This window comes from Herpailurus yagouaroundi, unplaced genomic scaffold (genome assembly GCF_014898765.1).
Source record: "Herpailurus yagouaroundi ecotype Mexico unplaced genomic scaffold, PumYag 220, whole genome shotgun sequence".
Classification (NCBI taxonomy): Eukaryota; Metazoa; Chordata; class Mammalia; order Carnivora; family Felidae; genus Herpailurus; species Herpailurus yagouaroundi.
In genome coordinates this window covers 4,691,473-4,708,566 of record NW_024412451.1, presented here as the reverse complement: position 1 = coordinate 4,708,566, position 17,094 = coordinate 4,691,473, and the positions used below count along the sequence as shown (strand labels likewise).

Genomic DNA, 17,094 nt, shown 5'->3' with positions numbered 1-17,094 from the left:
GCCTCTGTGGCCACCTCCCCACCCCCACCCCCAGCAACCCCTCCCAGCAGGTACCTGACTTGGGGTAGGTGATGATGAAGATGTCGTCGTCCTGCACATCAACGTTCTCGACCATGCGGATGCTCTCGGGTGAGTAGATGCCCACGGGGAAGGGGATCCCCTTGTACCTGAAGTATTCGCCTGACAACTTCTGGCTGTAGGAATATGGGGGAGACACCGTGAGGACCGGGGAGGAGAGGAGGACTGAGGTCACCCCCGGGGGCGCGGGGGGGGGGGCGGCGGCAGAGAAATGTCAGGGCAGGAGGGACGGTGAGCAGGGAGACGGGGGAGGGGTACCCCGCTAGCTAGAGAATCCTGGCGACAAACTTTCCCTGAACCTCATTTCTTCATCTGCCAACTGGGAATGGTTTACCAGAACCCCACAACAATCCTATGCGGTGACAGTGATTAGCATCCCCCTTTAAGGAATGAAGAGAGCGAGGCACAGAGAGGTCGGGTGACCTTCCCAAAGCCACACAGCCGGTGGAACATGGAACACTTCACATCTGCAAACTGGGGCTAAGTGGTTTCCTTATATCGATTCTTTGGCCCAACCCTCGAGGGAGAGGCGAAGTCACCCCCTCCCCCCGCCATGTTACCAACGAGGAAATCGAAGCCACAGAAATTATGTGTCGTGCCCACTCTTTTGTGCAAGGCCACAAGGCTGGCAAAGCCCACTTATGAAACCCCATCCAGGGGTCACCATGAGGCTGAGATGCCCTTTTCATTTTTTTAGGTTTATTTACTCATTTTGAGAGACAGAAAGAACGGGCGCAAGTGGGGGAGGGACAGAGAGAGAGAGAGAGAGAGAGAGAGTCCCAAGCAGGATCCCCACTGCCAGCCCAGAGCTCAACGCGCGGCTTGAACTCATGAAACGGGACATCGCAACCTGAGCCGAAATCAAGAGTCCGGTGCCCAACAGCCTGAGCCACCCAGGTGCTCCCAGGATCTTATTTTTTTAAATTTTTTTAAAGAAATTAACACATGCTTTTATTTATTTATTTTCTTTTTCAGGATTTTATTTTTAAGTAATCTCTACAACCCAAGGCGGGGCTTGAACTTACAACCCTCAGGCTCAAGCGTGGCACCCCTACCGAGTGAGCCAGCCAGGCACCCCCCCCCCACCCCTGCAACTGAAACAGTGCTAAGCTTCAGCCCCTCACTTGAGCTGCCTTTCCGAAAAAGCCCCACCAAGCGACCGCAGGGCCATACCCGGAAGTAACATTTTCCCGGGTGAGCTGTTTTAAAAGCAATCCACGTACCCCACTGTGTCTTTCCACCGTAGCTTCCCCCCGGGGGGTCTCCTGCCCCTGGCATGGGAGAGGGGGTGGGCATTTGGGGGACCTGGCACAGAGCCAGCTTTGGATCCTCTGTCCGCCCCCTCCCCTGCCCCTCCCCTACTTCAGACCCTCTGTCTCCCTCTGACTCTGCCCCTGCCCCACTTGGGTGCCCACGGGCTCTCTCTCTCTCTCTCAAAAATAAATAACCGTTAAAAAAAAACCCAGTAAGGTGACACAGAGGTGGGGATACTTTTTACTGAGTTTCCCTGGGGGTATTTATCAGGTCCGCAGTCAGGGAGCGTGGTCGCATTCGTGCAGGCCGGCTGGCTGCAGGAATTCCCAGAAGTCCCATCGCTGCCTCACCTGTCCTAGGGCATCTGGCGTGAAAGTATGTGCGGGAGGAGGAGACACAGGTTCAAAGGGGATGAAGCCAGAAAGGTACTCTGTGTCCTTTTTCTGGAACGTTAGGAGGGTCTGTCAGCTTTCAAAATGAGACAAGTTGCTGTCACTTGCTCCCTCCCCCTAAATCAACATCCCTCCCCCCCCCCCCATTTCAATGTATTGTCCTCCGTGTATTATAGCGGGACACCAACGCAAAGTAGCACGGTGTCGCGGCTCAGAACTCAGATCGAGTTCTGCGGGAGGGAGGGAAGCTTACACCGCTTGGAAGGGGGTCCTCCTTAAGGCGAGGAACCAATGTGTGCGACTCCAAGCCTAGGTGGGGGGGGGACGTGTGTAAGTAGGTTACACTGCCTGCGGGTTGCATTTCGGGATAGTAAAGAGGCTGTTATATAGATACTCTTGTTATATAAAGAGGGGTGGGGTCCACACGGACGAAAACTCGGAAACACAAGGGGCTGAGCCAAAGATGAGCCACGAGCGTCCAGACCCCATGATTTCAATTATGGGAAGTTCAAGTACAAGACAGTAAGGTAGAAGGTGCTAGAAGGCAGGTGGCAGTTATCCTTGGGAGGAGGGGCTGACAGGGTGGGGGCAGGTGGGGGTCTGGTGGCGGTATGCCTACCTTGCAAAATTCCTTGAGTTGTTGACCAAAGATCCGTGTTTTACTTTAACAAAGTATTCAGTGAACGAATAAACAAAGCAGTAAAGGGGAGGGGGGGCGGGGGGGAGGGGGGATCCTTCCCATTAAAACACCTGTCTTCATTTTATTTTTTAACTATTTATTTATCTATTCACCTTAAAACCACTGATGTTTCTTTTCAAATGTTTGTTTATTTTTTTTTGGGGGGGGGAGCAAGCAGGGGAGCGAACCCCTGCTGATTCTGTTACAAAATAAGGACAGTGGGAAAATATAATGCATCAGTAGACACAAAAATATTAAAATGGAGCCCTGCATTCAATAAATCTGGGCGAGAATTCCTGTTTGGGGGCTTTCTTAAGATTTTCGGGGTGCCTGGGTGGCTCGGTCGCTTGAGCGTCCGACTTCGGCTCAGGTCATGATCCCACAGTTCGTGGGTTCGAGCCCCGCGTCGGGCTCCGTGCTGACGGCTCGGAGCCCGGAGCCTGCTTCGGATTCTGTGTCTCCCTCTCTCTCTGCTCCTCCCCTGCTCACACGCTGTCTCTCTCTCTCTCAAAAATAAATACAGATTTTTAAAAAATTAAAAAAAAGAGATTTTATTTTTTAAGTAGTAATCCCTGCACCCAACACGGGGCTCAAACTCACAACCCTGAGACCCGGAGTCCTCCGTCAGCTCTCTACACCCAACACGGGGTGACCTGGCACAGAGGGAGTCCTCCATCAGCCGAGTCAGCCGGGCCCTCCTACAATTATCGTGGCCAGACACGGTAATAGAGCTAAACGCTGGGCATTGTGTGTGTCCAGAGGAGGGGCACACGGTAAGCCCTCAGCACCTTTTGGTCACTTTACTGCTCAGTGATGACGTCATTTCCCCCCCAAAGGTTGAGTGTGGGTGTGGGCTTGGTGATGTCACTGGTTGCTAGGCAGATGAGCCCAATGCGTGGGCGCTCCGAGGTGGTCAGTTACCATCAGGCCGACTGGGGGCCAAGTGCCTGGGCCTTGGCTCTCTCCGTGCCTTGGGCGGCGGATCTCACCTCCTGAGCCTCGGTTGCCTCATCTGTCAAATGAGGATAATAGTAATCTCTACCCCATGGTTTTAATCGCACCCGAGGATTCAAAGGGATAATCTAGGTTAAGCGCTTGGCTTCTGATAACCACTCCGGAAACGAGCTCCCTTTAGTGGGCAGTGCTATTTCAGTCTTTGGTCTGACAGCAACTTGGAGAAATTTCCTCCCCAGTTTACGCGACAGGAAAACGGATCCTGTGCCTGTCAGGAGTCCCCGAAACAGTCTGTGACTGCACACATGAATAAATATGAGGGTGCCCCCCTCCCCCAGACCTCCCCCCTCTCCCAGCGTTTACAACCTGCAAATCGGGGGGTCGTCGCCCCACCCCAGGAGGCCCTGGGGGAACATGGTTGGTGCTCAGCCAGTATTTGACTAACTGAATGAATGTGGGGGGCTCCTTCATTCATGTGAATGAAGGAAGGGATTTCCCTAGAAAAAAACGAAGTCAAGTCAAAGAGCTTTTGTTGTGACCTTTTCCCTGCCTCAGTGGTGCTCGGTACCCAGCCCTTCAAAAATCCCCTGTCGGGCCTTTAGAGATGCCCAGAGTCTGCTCTCTTTCCAAACCTCACGACCGTGCCCTCTGAGCCCAGAACAAGCAACCGCTCAATAAATGAATCAGTATCCGATAAATAACTGAGGCACGAACGGGGTAGGGTTGGGATGTCCCTCCGTGTTATGACGGCTACAGATAAGAAAAGGAAGATTAGGAAGGGGAAGTGGTTTGGCGGAGACCATAAAGCAAGTTCCAGGCAGGGCTGGGATTTGAACCTCAGCCCTGCAGAGGTTTTTCTGTTCCAGTCCCCCCTTCCCCACGCACCCCACCCTCCAGCCGAATCTCCCCAGCGCGCTGAGCATCATTCCCCCTTCCGGTCCTTTGGATCTGCCAGTCCTCCAGCCAAGACTTTGGTCCCCTGTCCTCGTCTGCGCTAGAGCGTGGAGGCCACGGAGCCCCCACCCGATTCCCGCGTGGCCGGACCTCACTGGGTGTCCTAGAACAGGTGCCGTGTGCCTTCTCTCCCAACCTTGTAAATCAAACCTGGCCCCGGGGTGACCTTTCCACTCGCTGGGTGACGAGCCCGCCGGGTCCCCACACCACGTGCCCCACAGCAGTCGCTCGATGGGAGCAGAGGCATGGGGGTAACTATTGAGCTGGGTCAGAGGCCTGCAGGAGAAACAGACAGTGGGCTCCACGGCCAACACGACAGGCAGCTGGCCAAGGACCCACTGAGCCTCCCAGAAGATGCCTGGCCTGCCCTGCTCGGGAGACCCCCCCCCCTCCCGGACACGAGAGTCTAATGGCCCAAGGCATCGGCCCCGAGGCCTTCTACCCCACCGTGTGCCAGGCGCTGGCCCTCCTTCTCTGTCCCCACTGCCCCAACCCAGCCTCCTCAGTCTCGTGGCCTCCAGTCCCTCCCGCCTGCCCATCCCGCACCTGGCTGTAGCCCCTCAGCCCGGAACTCAACGCCCTGCATAGCCTGGGTCTGCCCATTTATCTGCCCTCCTCAGACCTCTGACTTCCCTCTGCCTCCAGCAGGGGAGGAGGCAGGGGGGGGGGGGCACTCATAAAGAAATTCTTTAATTTTTTAATTTTTTTAACATTTATTTATTTATTTATTTATTATTGAGAGACAGAGTGTGAGCAGGGGAGGGGCAGAGAGAGAGAGAGAGAGAGAGAGACACACAGAATCCGAAGCAGGCTCCAGGCTCCGGAGCGGTCAGCACAGAGCCTGACGCGGGGCTCGAACCCACACACCGCGAGATCCTGACCTGAGCCGAAGTCGGAGGCTCAACCGACTGAGCCACCCGGGGGGGCCCCACTCATGAAGAAACTCTCAGCCGAGGACACACACACTATCAGACTTCTAGAATCCCATGAAGCGGGTATTGAGAACATCACCTCGTGCCAGAAGGAATGGAGGTCCAGAAAGGTTAACGCGTTTCCCTAAGGCCACACAGCCGCCTTCCTAGGTGGTCTCGGTACCGTACCTGTCAAGGCACCTTCGCCCCTTCCCTCTGCCGCGAGGCCACAGTGCGTCCGTCACATGCAGTATTTTATCCCCGGTGCCTGGCACACGACCCGTGCCATGAGCACCTCGGCCCCCCCCCCCCCCCCCCCGGGGTCGGTTCTCAGAATGGTTTAGAAACTAACTAGGCTGTTGACTCTCCCTTGTCAGAAACCCTCCCGGTCCTTCAGGCCCAGGCCTGCCCCACAGCCCTTGCACTGACTGATCTATCTTCCATTGGGTGCCTAGCACCCTCACCTCCTGCCTGTGCTCCAAGATCACCCCTGCACTTCGTCCCTGAGGCCTCGGCCACCCGCCCTGTTTATAGCTGAGCCTCCCCCTTCCCCTCCCCCTGCGTCGTTTTCTGGAGCCCTTGAGAGGCTCCCTCCCTCCCTCCCTCCCTCGAGGTTTACGTGTTTCTTTCATTGTTGATTGCCTTCCTTCTGGGAAGTAAGCTCCGGGAGACCAGGGATTTTAGGTGTTTGTTTTCTTTTGTTTCCCTCTGTCTCGGTTCCCAGTGTATCCCAAGCACCCGAATACCCAGGGAAGCCCTTCAGTCAGCATTCGTTGAAGAAATAAAAATAAGGCTGGGGCGCCCCGGGGAGGCTCAGTCGGTTGGGCGGCTGACTTCGGCTCCGGTCATGATCTCGCAGTCCGTGAGTTCAGGCCCCGAGACGGGCTCTGTGCTGACAGCTCGGAGCCTGGAGCCTGTTTCTGATTCGGTGTCTCCCTCTCTCTCTAGCCCTCCCCTGCTCACACTCTGTCTCTCTGTCTCTGAAAAATGAATAAACCTTTAAAAAAAATTTTTTTTAAATAATGCTGAGAGCGCCCCCTTGGCACAGCGATCCCCACGACGCGATGCGCCTGAATTCATTTATTCCCTCCACAAAGCTAGGAGGTGGGTGGTATTTCTATCGCCGTGTTACAGATGTGGAATGGAGGCACAGAGAGGCAAAGTCACTGGGCTGATGTCACACAGCTACGGAGGGCAGAGCGGGGATTTGTACCCAAGCGGGTGTGGCCCCTAACCACCAAGGGCCATGAGGTAGCCCCCGAACTCGATTCTTTCCAGGTGTGCTCTTTCTGGGCAGGGGCTGTGGGGGGTTCGGGATGGGGGGGGTGGTCAAGGAGACATGGGTTTGACTTCACATAACCTCTCCGAGTATGTCTTCACCTGCCTCCCCTTGGTCACGGGAGTATTAAACTCCTTGGGGAATATTATTATCATACTGTATTGCATTATATACTGTATGTTAAAATATCTCACTGAACTATACATCTTTTTTCATTTAATTATTTATTTTGAGAGAGAGAGAGAAAGCACGAACAGGGGAGGGGCAGAGAGAGAGAATCCCAAGCAGGCTCTTTGCTGTCTGCACAGAGCCTGACACAGGGCTCGAACCCATGAACCTCGAGATAATGACCTGAGCCAAAGTCGGACTCTTAATTGACGGAGTCCCCCCAGGGGCCCCTCCCTGAACTATCTTAATGTAAGCAGATTTTATTTTATTATTTTTTTTTAAATTTTTTTTTCAACGTTTATTTATTTTTGGGACAGAGAGAGAGACAGAGCATGAATGGGGGAGGGGCAGAGAGAGAGGGAGACACAGAATCGGAAACAGGCTCCAGGCTCTGAGCCATCAGCCCAGAGCCCGACGCGGGGCTTGAACTCACGGACCGCGAGATCGTGACCTGGCTGAAGTCGGACGCTTAACCGATTGCACCACCCAGGCGCCCCTATGTAAGCAGATTTTAAAGGAGATTCTCTCTTGGGGCGCCTGGCGGGGGCGGGGGGGGGGGTCTGTCGGGTAAGTGTCTGATTCTCAAGTTTCAGCTCAGGTCATGAGTTTGTGGTTTTGTGAGTTCGAGCCCCACTTCAGGCTCTGTGCTAACAGTGTGGAGCCTGCTTGGGATTCTCTCTCTCTCTCTCTCTCTCTCTCTCTCTCTCTCTCTCTCTCCTTCTGTCTCTGGCCCTTCCCTGCTCACACTGTCTCTGTCTCTCTCAAAAATAAATAAATAGGGGCGCCTGGGTGGCTCAGTCGGTTGAGCTTCTGACTTCGCCTCAGGTCACGATCTCACGGTCCGTGAGTTCGAGCCCCGGGTTGGGCTCTGTGCTGACGGCTCAGAGCCTGGAGCCTGCTTCGGATTCTGTGTCTCCCTCTCTCTCTGACCCTCCCCTGTTCATGCTCTCTCTCTGCCTCAAAAATAAACGTTAAAAAAAATTTTTTTTTAATGAATAAATAAATAAATACCCCCCCCACATTTTAAAACGGCTTCTCTCCCTCTCCTGCGTGTTCACCCAAGAGCAACGAAGTCGTATGTTCACTCCAGTATCCGCACTCACACGTTTATAGCAACACTGTTCCCAATCGCCCCAAAGTGGGAACACCCCAGACATCCTTCAGCAGGTGCACAGGCAAACGGGGACGTCCACACTGTGCGGCGCTACTTGGCAAAGACGAGAACCAGCCACGGAGAACGACCACCCATGGAGGCGTCTCGAAGGCACCGCGCCCAGTGAAAGAAGCCAGACTCGGCCCCCAGCCTGTAGAATTGCATCTATGTGACAGCGGCCCCCGAAGACGTCCGCATCCCAGTCCCCAGAGCCTACATGAGTGTGTTAGTGGGAAAGTGGGATCTGACAGCTGTGGTTACGGGAAGGGTTTCGAGACGGGGAGATTGTTGGGGGCCGGGGAGGGGACCCTAAATGTAATCACAAGGGTCCTTCTAAAAGGGAGGCAGGGGGGCTGAGAGAGAAGCCGGGATCAGGGAAGCCGAAGGGAACGAGGAGAGAGCTTGGAAGATGCGAGTGGCTGCACTTGGAGGCACAAAAAGGAGTCCAGAGCCAAAGACCACAGGAAGCCTGTTGGGGGCTGGCACAGAAGGAGAATTCTCTCCCAAGAGCCTCCAGGAGGGACGCGCTCCTGCCGACACGGGGATCTCCGCGCAGTGGCACCGAATCCAGACTTCTGACCCGCTCGCAGCCACAGGGGCGTGTGGTTAATTGTCGCAACCAACAACGGGAAACCAACGGGAAACCAACGGGACGTTTTCTAGAAGGCAAAGCTGTACAGAGACGCGATGTGGGCGTGGGGGTAGGAGTCGAGGGGGGATGGGACCCGTTCTGTATCCTGAGGCTGGTGACGGTTACACAAATCTATACAGGCGCTAAAATTCGTAAACCTAAACGCGCCCCTCCCCCCCCCCACAAATCGACTTTACTGTACGATCTTTTTTTCTTTTCTTTCCTTAATGTTTACTTATTTTTTGAGAGAGAGACAGAGACAGAGCGAGAGAGGAGCAGGGGCAGAGAGAGGGAGACACAGAATCCGAAGCAGGCTCCAGGCTCTGAGCCATCAGCCCAGAGCCCGACGCAGGGCTCGAACTCACAGACCGTGAGATCATGACCTGAGCCGAAGGTGGAGGCTTAACTGATGGAACCACCCAGGCACCCCATCTTTTCTTTTTTTTAGTACTCTCTACACCGGATGTGGGGCTTGAACTCCCAACCCCGAGATCAGCAGCCCCACGCTCCAGGGACTGAGTCATCCAGGCGCCCCTGTATGTTTTTCTTTAACGAGCCTCTTTAATATAAATGCTTAAAGTCCACTATCCAGTCTTGTAGCAAAGATCCCTTTGGCCAGTGTCCTTCTTGGCTATGCAGGAATGTACACAGAAGCTGTGCCTCTCTGGTCTCATTTGAAGAATGAGCAGCGGCGGGGCGGGGGGGGGGGGGGGCCCCGGGACCTCTTTTCCAGGGGCCTTCCAGTCTGATGTCCAAAGACAGCTCTCCATATCCCCGGAAGCTTTAGGCCTTCTTGCCCGAGACGGGGTCAAATTGCTCCATTCAGCCCGCGAGGATTTATTGAGCACCTACGGTATGCCAGAGGCTGGGGCACAGAGTAGGTGGACAAACAAACAAACAAACAAAAAGCCCTATTGTGGTGTGTGTTTGAGTGGACAAAAATGAACCCCGAACATTTTAAATGTGGTGTATCGGACAGTGATGGGGGCAGGTGGGGTAGGCGGGGGTTAGGGAGTGTGCGGGAAAGCCTGCGATTATGTATAGATATATTTTAAGTGTATTTATTTATTTTTGAGAGGGGAGGAGGGGCGGAGAGAGAGAGACAGAGAGAGCGAAACCCAAGCGGGCTTGCCCTGTCAGCAGGGAGCCCGAAGCAAGGCTCGAACTCACCCCTGAGATCTTGACCTGAGCCGGATGCTTGACCGACCGAGCCACCCAGCACCCCCCTCCTCCAAGGTGGCGATTTAAGATCAAGGGAGTCAAGGGAGGGTCCTCTGAAGGGACCGGAGAGAGGCCTGGGAAGCAGTATGGGGGGGGGGGAGCAGGAGGGCGGGGAACGGTTTGTGCAAAGCGGAGGAGAGAGAGGGGGCTGCTGGGATTTGGGGGGCTGCAGGGGCACCGCCCCCTTCCTGCGAGCGGCCCCACCCTTGAGGAATGCAATCGGGCCGCAGGATGCTTTTAACAGCCAGCCTGCTGACTCATGGCGGGGGCCTGTGACCAACCTGCCTTTCTCTGGGGGAGCCCTGCCAGACTCCCCGAGCCCGAGCTGGGTTCACCGTGCCCCATTCCCAGGGCACACCGTGCGGTCTCCAGCCCAGCCCCATGCCTTTGCCTGGGCCCTTCTCTGTGGCGGGAGCGCCTTTCCTCACCTCCTGAAATTCCAGAAGCTTGGAGCCCATCCGGGCAAGCCTCCCCATCTCCTCTGGGCACCTCCTTCTCAGTGCAATGACTCACGCCTTGGCCGCGGTGCAGAGAGAAACCAGGCGCTTTTCACTTGCCCGCTCTTGGGGTTGGGGGGCGGGGGGATTATTGAGTCACCTTTTTGGGAGATCACTTGGCAACATTTTAATTATGCAGACCACCCCCTCTAAAGCAGGAGACAACCCCCCCCCCCCAGGCGCATTGTTATATTGTTATTCGGCTCAGCATCCTGTTTGCTTCTTTCACAGTCCTTTTCATACTTAGTAACTAATTTCTTTGGCTATGGACTTCTTAAAATCAGTCAGGCCCCACTAGGAGGGGGAGGAGGAGGGAGCGGAAATTCCTCTTCTCCCGTGTCCCACCTCCAAGAATCAGTGATGTAAAACATCGTGTATGAAAAGAAAATCCCACTGGGGCGCCTGGGTGGCTCAGTGGGTTAAGCATCCGACTTTGGCTCAGGTCATGATCTCGTGGTTCGTGAGTTCGAGCGCCGCGTCCGTGTCTGGCTCTGTGCGGACAGCTCGGAGCCCGGAGCCTGCTTCCGATTCCGTGTCTCCCCCTCTCCCTGCCCCTCCCCTGCTTGCACTCTGTCTCTGTCTCTCAGAAATAAACACTGGGGCGCCTGGGTGGCTCAGTCAGTTAAACATCCGACTTCGGCTCAGGTCATGATCTCCAGGTACGTGGGTTCGGGTCCCGCATCCGGCTCTGTGCTGACAGCTCGGAGCCTGGAGCCCGCTTCCGATTCTGTGTCTCCCCCTCTTTCCACCCCTCCCCCGCTCATGCTCTGTCTCTCCTCTCTCAAAAATAAATGAACATTAAAAAACTTTAAAAAGGATTTAAAATAAATACGTACATAAAATCCCATTAGGGCGGCTGGGTGACTCAGCTGGTTAAGCATCTGGACTCTTGATTTCGGCTCAGGTCAGGATCCCTGGGGTCATGGGATCCAGCCCTGTGTCGGGGCTTTAGGCTGAGAAGAGTCTCTCTCTCTTTCTCTGCCCCCCCCCAATAAAAAAAAAATAAAAGAAAATCCCGCGAGCACATATGGGACCGGTTCCAATGAAACGTTCTGATGTGTGCCTCTTCCTTCGAAATGCGTCACAAATAAGGACAGATAGTGGTTTGGGTCTGGGGTAGTTGTGAGACTAGAATTTTCCACGTCCTGGCTTCCGTACATCTTGAATTCTGAATTAAATCATAGTGGCAGTGGTGTGCTCGCCACCCCCCCACCCCTGCCCTTGGCTGGTGGGGCCAGAGACATCTCAGGGGACTTTGAAACCACCGGTGGAAGCACCTGACCCCAAACATGTGACCACATGGCCCAAAGCACTTGGGGCTGGAGGATGACCCTCCTTGAATTTCTACTGGGTTAAGCACCTCACGTGGGTGGCGCTTGGGGGGGGGGGGTACATTTAAGTCCGGCAGACTTGCTTAATGAGGCACATGCGTATTTGTCTTTCTCTTTAGAAAATCTAAGTGGAGGAGGTGGGGAGGGGCCACCTGGGTGGCTCAGTCTCTTGGTTTCAGCTCAGGTCACGCTCTCACGGCTTCGTGTGTTCGAGCCCCGCGTCGGGCTCTGTGCTGACAGCTCAGAGCCTGGAGCCTGTTTCAGATTCTGTGTCTCCCTCTCTCTGACCCTCCCCTGTTCATGCTCTATCTCTCCCTGTCTCAAAAATAAATAAAACGTTAAAAAAAAAAAATTTTAGAAGCACAGGCAAACATAGGCACAGGGTGAGCACTCAGAGCTCCTCAGATTTCTTCTCTCCCCTCCTCCTCTCCTCTCCCCCTCCCCCTCTCCTCTCCTTCCAAAAAATACTGATTTCCTGCAGGCTCTGAGCCGTCAGCACAGAGCCCGACGACGGGGTGGCTCGAACTCACGAACGGTGAGACCGTGACCTGAGCCGAAGTCGGACGCTCAACCGACCGAACCACCCAGGCGCCCCTCTTTTTTTTTTTTTTTTTTTTAACGTTCATTCATTTTTGAGAGACAGAGAGAGACACAACATGACTGGGGAAGGGGCAGAAGAGGGAGACGCTGAATCCAAGCAGGCTCCAGGCTCGGAGCCATCAGCACAGAGCCCGACGCAGGGCTGGAACTCGCGAACCGCGAGACCATGGCCTGACCCGAAGTCGACCGCTCAAGCCACTGAGCGCCCCCCCCCCAGGCACCCCAGAAATGTCTTAATCTTAAGGGAATTTTGACAAGCGCACATCCTCACACAGTCCGAACTCCCATCAAGATATGCAAGAGTCCACGGCCCCAGAAAGTTTCCTCCTGTCTCTTCCTGATCTGTCCCCGCCCTTGCCCGAGTGGTGACCTCTGTCCTGCATTTACCTCATAAATTGAGCTGTCTGGTCTTGGCTGTTCTAGAACATTCATCTCATGGAATGCACTCTGGCACCTGCCTTCTTTGCTGAGCATAACGTCCTCAACATTCTCTGGTGTCTGCGTGTATATTCGAATTTTTTCCTTTTTTGCAGCTGAGTAGAATTCTACTGCATGAATCAATCCCCGCGTGATTATCCATCCATCCCCCTGTTCACGGCTGTTTCTAGATCAGGCTGTTCTGCCTAAAGCTGTTGCAATGTCCTTGCCTATGTTCGCATTTCTTGGGGCAAACAACCAGGTATTTTCTCTCTCTCTCAAACGAAATAAACTTAAAAACTTTTATATCAACTTTTAAATAGTTTTTTAAAAACACGTGAGATATATCACTGATATATTACTTTTACAATAATTATAAAGAAAAATCTAGCTAAAGAAATGAATCACTCCCTTCAAATTCTCAGAGCTCTTTGTACTGTATCCCCGGCCTCGTCCCTCAAGGGCCAGCAGACTCATGGCGCCCCCACCGGCCCCCACCTCTCCTAGGTCCCCACACCAGCACGACCGGTGTTGTTCCGTACCCATCATCGAGTTCTAATTGTTCCCTATATACTCTATGCTCCAGAACACCTCGGATGTCTATGTGTGCTGTGCCTTTAGCCACAGGCTCCTTTTGACTTTTCTCTCTCTCCTTTGTCTCTCTCCCTTGCAACATACATCCAACGGAACTTTCTGTGATGATGGAAACAGCTCGCCCCGTGCCGGCCAGTATGACCTCTGCTTGTCTGCATGTGGCTACTGAGCCCTTGAAATGCGGCCGTGATAACAGGGGCCCTTTTAGTTCTATTTGATTGGTATTGATTTCAACCGCAACCCTGACACTTTACTCGGTTGTGAGAAAACTTTCTAGGCAGGTTTGGAACAACTCGGGCCTGGGAATTGACTTTTCAGTAGCTGTAACGGGGTGAGGTCTATTTTTGTTTTTAATGTTTATTAAATTTGTTTATTTTTTATTCAATTGTGTATTTAATTTTTTTAAATGTTTATTTATTTTTGAGAGACAGAGAGAGGCAGAGCGTGAGTAAGAGAGGGGCAGAGAGAGAGGGAGACACAGAATCCGAAGCAGGCTCCAGGCTCCAAGCCGTCGGCACAGAGCCCGATGCGGGGCTCGAACTCACAGACCGCGAGATCATGACCTGAGCTGAAGTCGGCAGCTTAACTGACTGAGCCACCCGGGGGGGCCCCACGGGGCGAGACCTACATGCCCATCAAGTCTTTCTGATGGGAGTTTGGCATCTCCTTGGAGAAAAAAAACCCGCTCAGCCTCAGAGACGTAGTATGAAAAGAATGGAAAATATTTCATCCATAGTTTGTTCTATCGGTTACATGTTGAAATGGTAACATCTCAGATATAGCGGGTTAAATAAAATACAAAATTGAAATTAGTTTTGCCGGTGCCTTTTGCCCCCCCCCCCCTTTTTTTTTTAATGTGGCTACTAGAAAATGTTTACCTGGGGGTTCACGCTGTGCATCTGTGGGACAGCGTTGGTCTGGAGGGTGGACAGACCACAGACTCATTGGTCCCGTGTGGGTGACAGCCTCTTCTTTCCCTCTGAGGTCCCCTCTGGGGGGCTTGGGGGGGAGGCCCCGGGAGCAAAGCTCAGATGTACGAGTCCTCTCTGGGCCTCAGTTTGCCCACCTGTAAAATGGGAATCCTCACATCGGCCGCCTCACAGGGCTGTTGTGAGGTTGGAGGGAGCTGACCCACACAAAGCCCTCAACCGGCCTGGCGCATGGGGAATGCTCTGGAAGGCTGTAATTATTACCGTTCTTCTTTGGAGAAGGAGGAGAGAAAACCGCCGAAACCCTGACTCAGCAGAGAGCGCCCGGGTCTGACCCGTCCCCAGGCATCACCCCCTCTGCACCCATTTCGCAGACGCGCAGCTCCAAGCGCCCCCCGTCTGCCCCGCGGGTCCCAGCCAGCGAGCCATGTGGCACATCCTTGTCCGCTGTAGCAAAGTCCTCTGGGTCAGGCCTCACCGGCAACACCAGCATCTCGCTCCTTGCCTCGGCATTCAATGCTACCAAGGGCCCGCCAGGCACCGCTCTCCCTCCCACCTTCCGCAAACCGGGCTGCTCAGTTCTTTCCAAGTGGGTCCTCGGATGCTCCCATTTTCCGGCCCCTAAAGAGCACGTGGGAGTCTGGGGAGGGGGGTGGCTGTGAGCGTCTCCCAAGGCACCTTCTTTACTCGCGGTGGCCCGGAGTCCCCTCCCCTCTGCCCAAATCCGAGGCCCAGATTCCACCCAGGCGACAAGGCCCAATGTCTTATTATTTGTTTATTGCTCGGGACCTTTTTATTAGCGGGCCCCTTCTCCTTGGGCCAAGCAGCTCTGGGGACCGGCAGGGCTCTAGCCATAAAAGCTTTGGGGTGGCTCAGCCCTCCCCAGGGAAGGAGAGGGCGGGATTGTAAAACCTGGCCTGGGGACCTCAGCCATAAAGAGGCAGAGATCAGAAAGGGCTTTGCACGAGGCTCTCCAAGATCAGAGGGAGGGAGGGGTGGTAACCACAGGTCCAAATGCCTGCTTGGCTTCCCCTGGCCTTGACTCCCTCCAGGAGGGGCTGGCCCGGAAATGTGGCGGAGCACAGGAGGCGGCCTACTAAGCCTCCGGTCTGGGCTGGGGCCCGCTTCCCCTTCCTCGTCTTGCTCATCCCAGCCAGGGCCTGCGAGTCGGGCAGGCTCGGTTCAAATCCTGGCTACACCCTCCTTGGCAGCTGTGTGACCTCGGGCAGCTCGCTCAACCTCTCTGGGCCTCCGGTGTCTCAACCATAAACGGGATGATAAGAGCTAGTCATCTGCGCGGGTTAATCTCACTTGTTGTGAAGGCGAAGTGGCTGAATGTGTGGCAGGCACCCAGCACGGTGAGCGCATAAGCAAGGGTGAAAAGGGACGAACGTCCCCTGGGCCTGTGTCGCCTTGGGCGCCACGGACCGTTCGCTGAACACAAACTGCCCACGCGTCCTGCCTGCCTCCCGCTTTTAACATTTCCCTTGGCAAATTCTTACTTTGCCCTCAGGACCCCCTTTGGGTACAGGGGACGCCCACACAATTTATAAGGCTTGGTTTCTAACAAACCCCGTGAACGAGAACATTCTGAGCAGCGTGGCCTTGCGGGTGTCTCTGGGCTCCTCAACCGCTATCCCGATGAAATCCTTGTCCATTGCTTTTGGTTTCTTGGTTTTAGTTCTTTTAAATGTTTATTTTATTCGGGGGTGGGGGGAGGGGCAGAGAGAGAGAGGGGGGGGGGAGACACGGAATCCGAAGCCGGCCAGACTCCCAGCCCTCAGCCCAGAGCCCGACGCGGGGCTCGAACCCACGAACCCGCGAGATCATGACCTGAGATGCGGCTGCTCAACGGACCGAGCCCCGCCCCCGCCGTCCCCCGCGGCTCGCTTTTTTAAAGAGACTTTTGTCCTGAGTGCCTGTACTCCGACAGCGAGATATCGGCTTTTTGGGTTTAGGGGGGTTGGTAAAAAAAAAAATGGAATCACGCTGCAGCTGGCGTCCTGTGATTCGTTCCTTTCGCTGGACATGCCACTCGTGTGGCACTTGCGTAACAAGGGTCCCCATGGGAATGTCCCGCTGCCTTTTGCTCCCCTGTGATCCAGACTTGCCTGCTGTCTGCCCCTCCTCTCCCCTGCTCGCCTGCCTTCTGGTCCTGCCTCATCCTTGCTCGGGGCTTGCCTCATTTTTCCTCCATTCATTCCTGGACATCCTTCTCAGAGACCTGCTGGGGCCCCGGGGTGGCCCAACTCTGTCCCTACCCGCGAACTGTCCACGGCTTGCTGCGTGGGATGCCTTTGAAGCTGGAAGTGTGGTCAGGGACCAAGGATCCGAAATTGGGGGAGAAAGACTTTGCGGGAGAGAGGTCGTCCCCGGGCAAAGGAATGTTTGGAAACATGCAAAGGCCTGAAGGTGGGAGGTCCAGGCCCCTGAGAGAGCGGGTGTGGAGGCAACCAGATGGGGCTCAGGCACTGAGGAAGGTGGGGACTGTGCGGAGAGGAGCTCCCACGGAAGAAGCAGGGCGAACGGCGAGACCCCGGCCCTACTCCCCCATTTTACAGCCAGCTCCGTCTTGATCTCTAGTAAGTATTTCTGCTCCAGAGTAGGATTTCTCTGGGACAGAGAAATCTGTGTCTCAAACGTTTTAGACACCATCAGCATGGGCGCTAGGGAGCCACAGAGGGAACTTGAGCTGGGGATGGCTACGGGTGGATTTGGAGATGAGAAAAGACTTCTCCGGGAATCCTCAGAGGAAATGAACATGCAAAGGCACTGGGGCAGAGAAGGTGAGGCGTGTGGCCAAGCAATGTGAAGTCCTGGGGTACAGGCAGGAGGCCTGACCACCAGGGCCCAGAAAACCTTGGGACTGGGGGGAGGGGAGGGGCAGCTCTGGGAAGGACCGGAGACAGGGAGGCTGGGGTGAGGCTGGGGGTGGTGGGAGAGGAGGCGTGGGGGGACAGGCAGAAGGAGGGTGTGGGTGGAGCGTCCAGGGACAGGACGGTGGGGCTGACACGCCTCGGGGAGGGAACAGCAAAGCCTGGGGTGACCGGGA

At 54.8% G+C, this 17,094-nt stretch overlaps 1 protein-coding gene across 1 annotated transcript in view; it reads right to left on the bottom strand.

Annotated features, from left to right (window-relative positions):
• SULT2B1 (sulfotransferase family 2B member 1) overlaps positions 1 to 17,094 on the bottom strand; it is a 60,471-nt gene that overhangs the window by 12,740 nt on the left and 30,637 nt on the right. Inside the window, exons 3-4 of the mRNA XM_040457938.1 lie at positions 4,462 to 4,587; positions 55 to 266 (exon numbers count right to left, since the gene is read on the bottom strand). Of these exons, the coding sequence (XP_040313872.1) occupies positions 55 to 266; positions 4,462 to 4,587 (338 nt within the window). The remainder of the gene's footprint in view (positions 1 to 54; positions 267 to 4,461; positions 4,588 to 17,094) is intronic.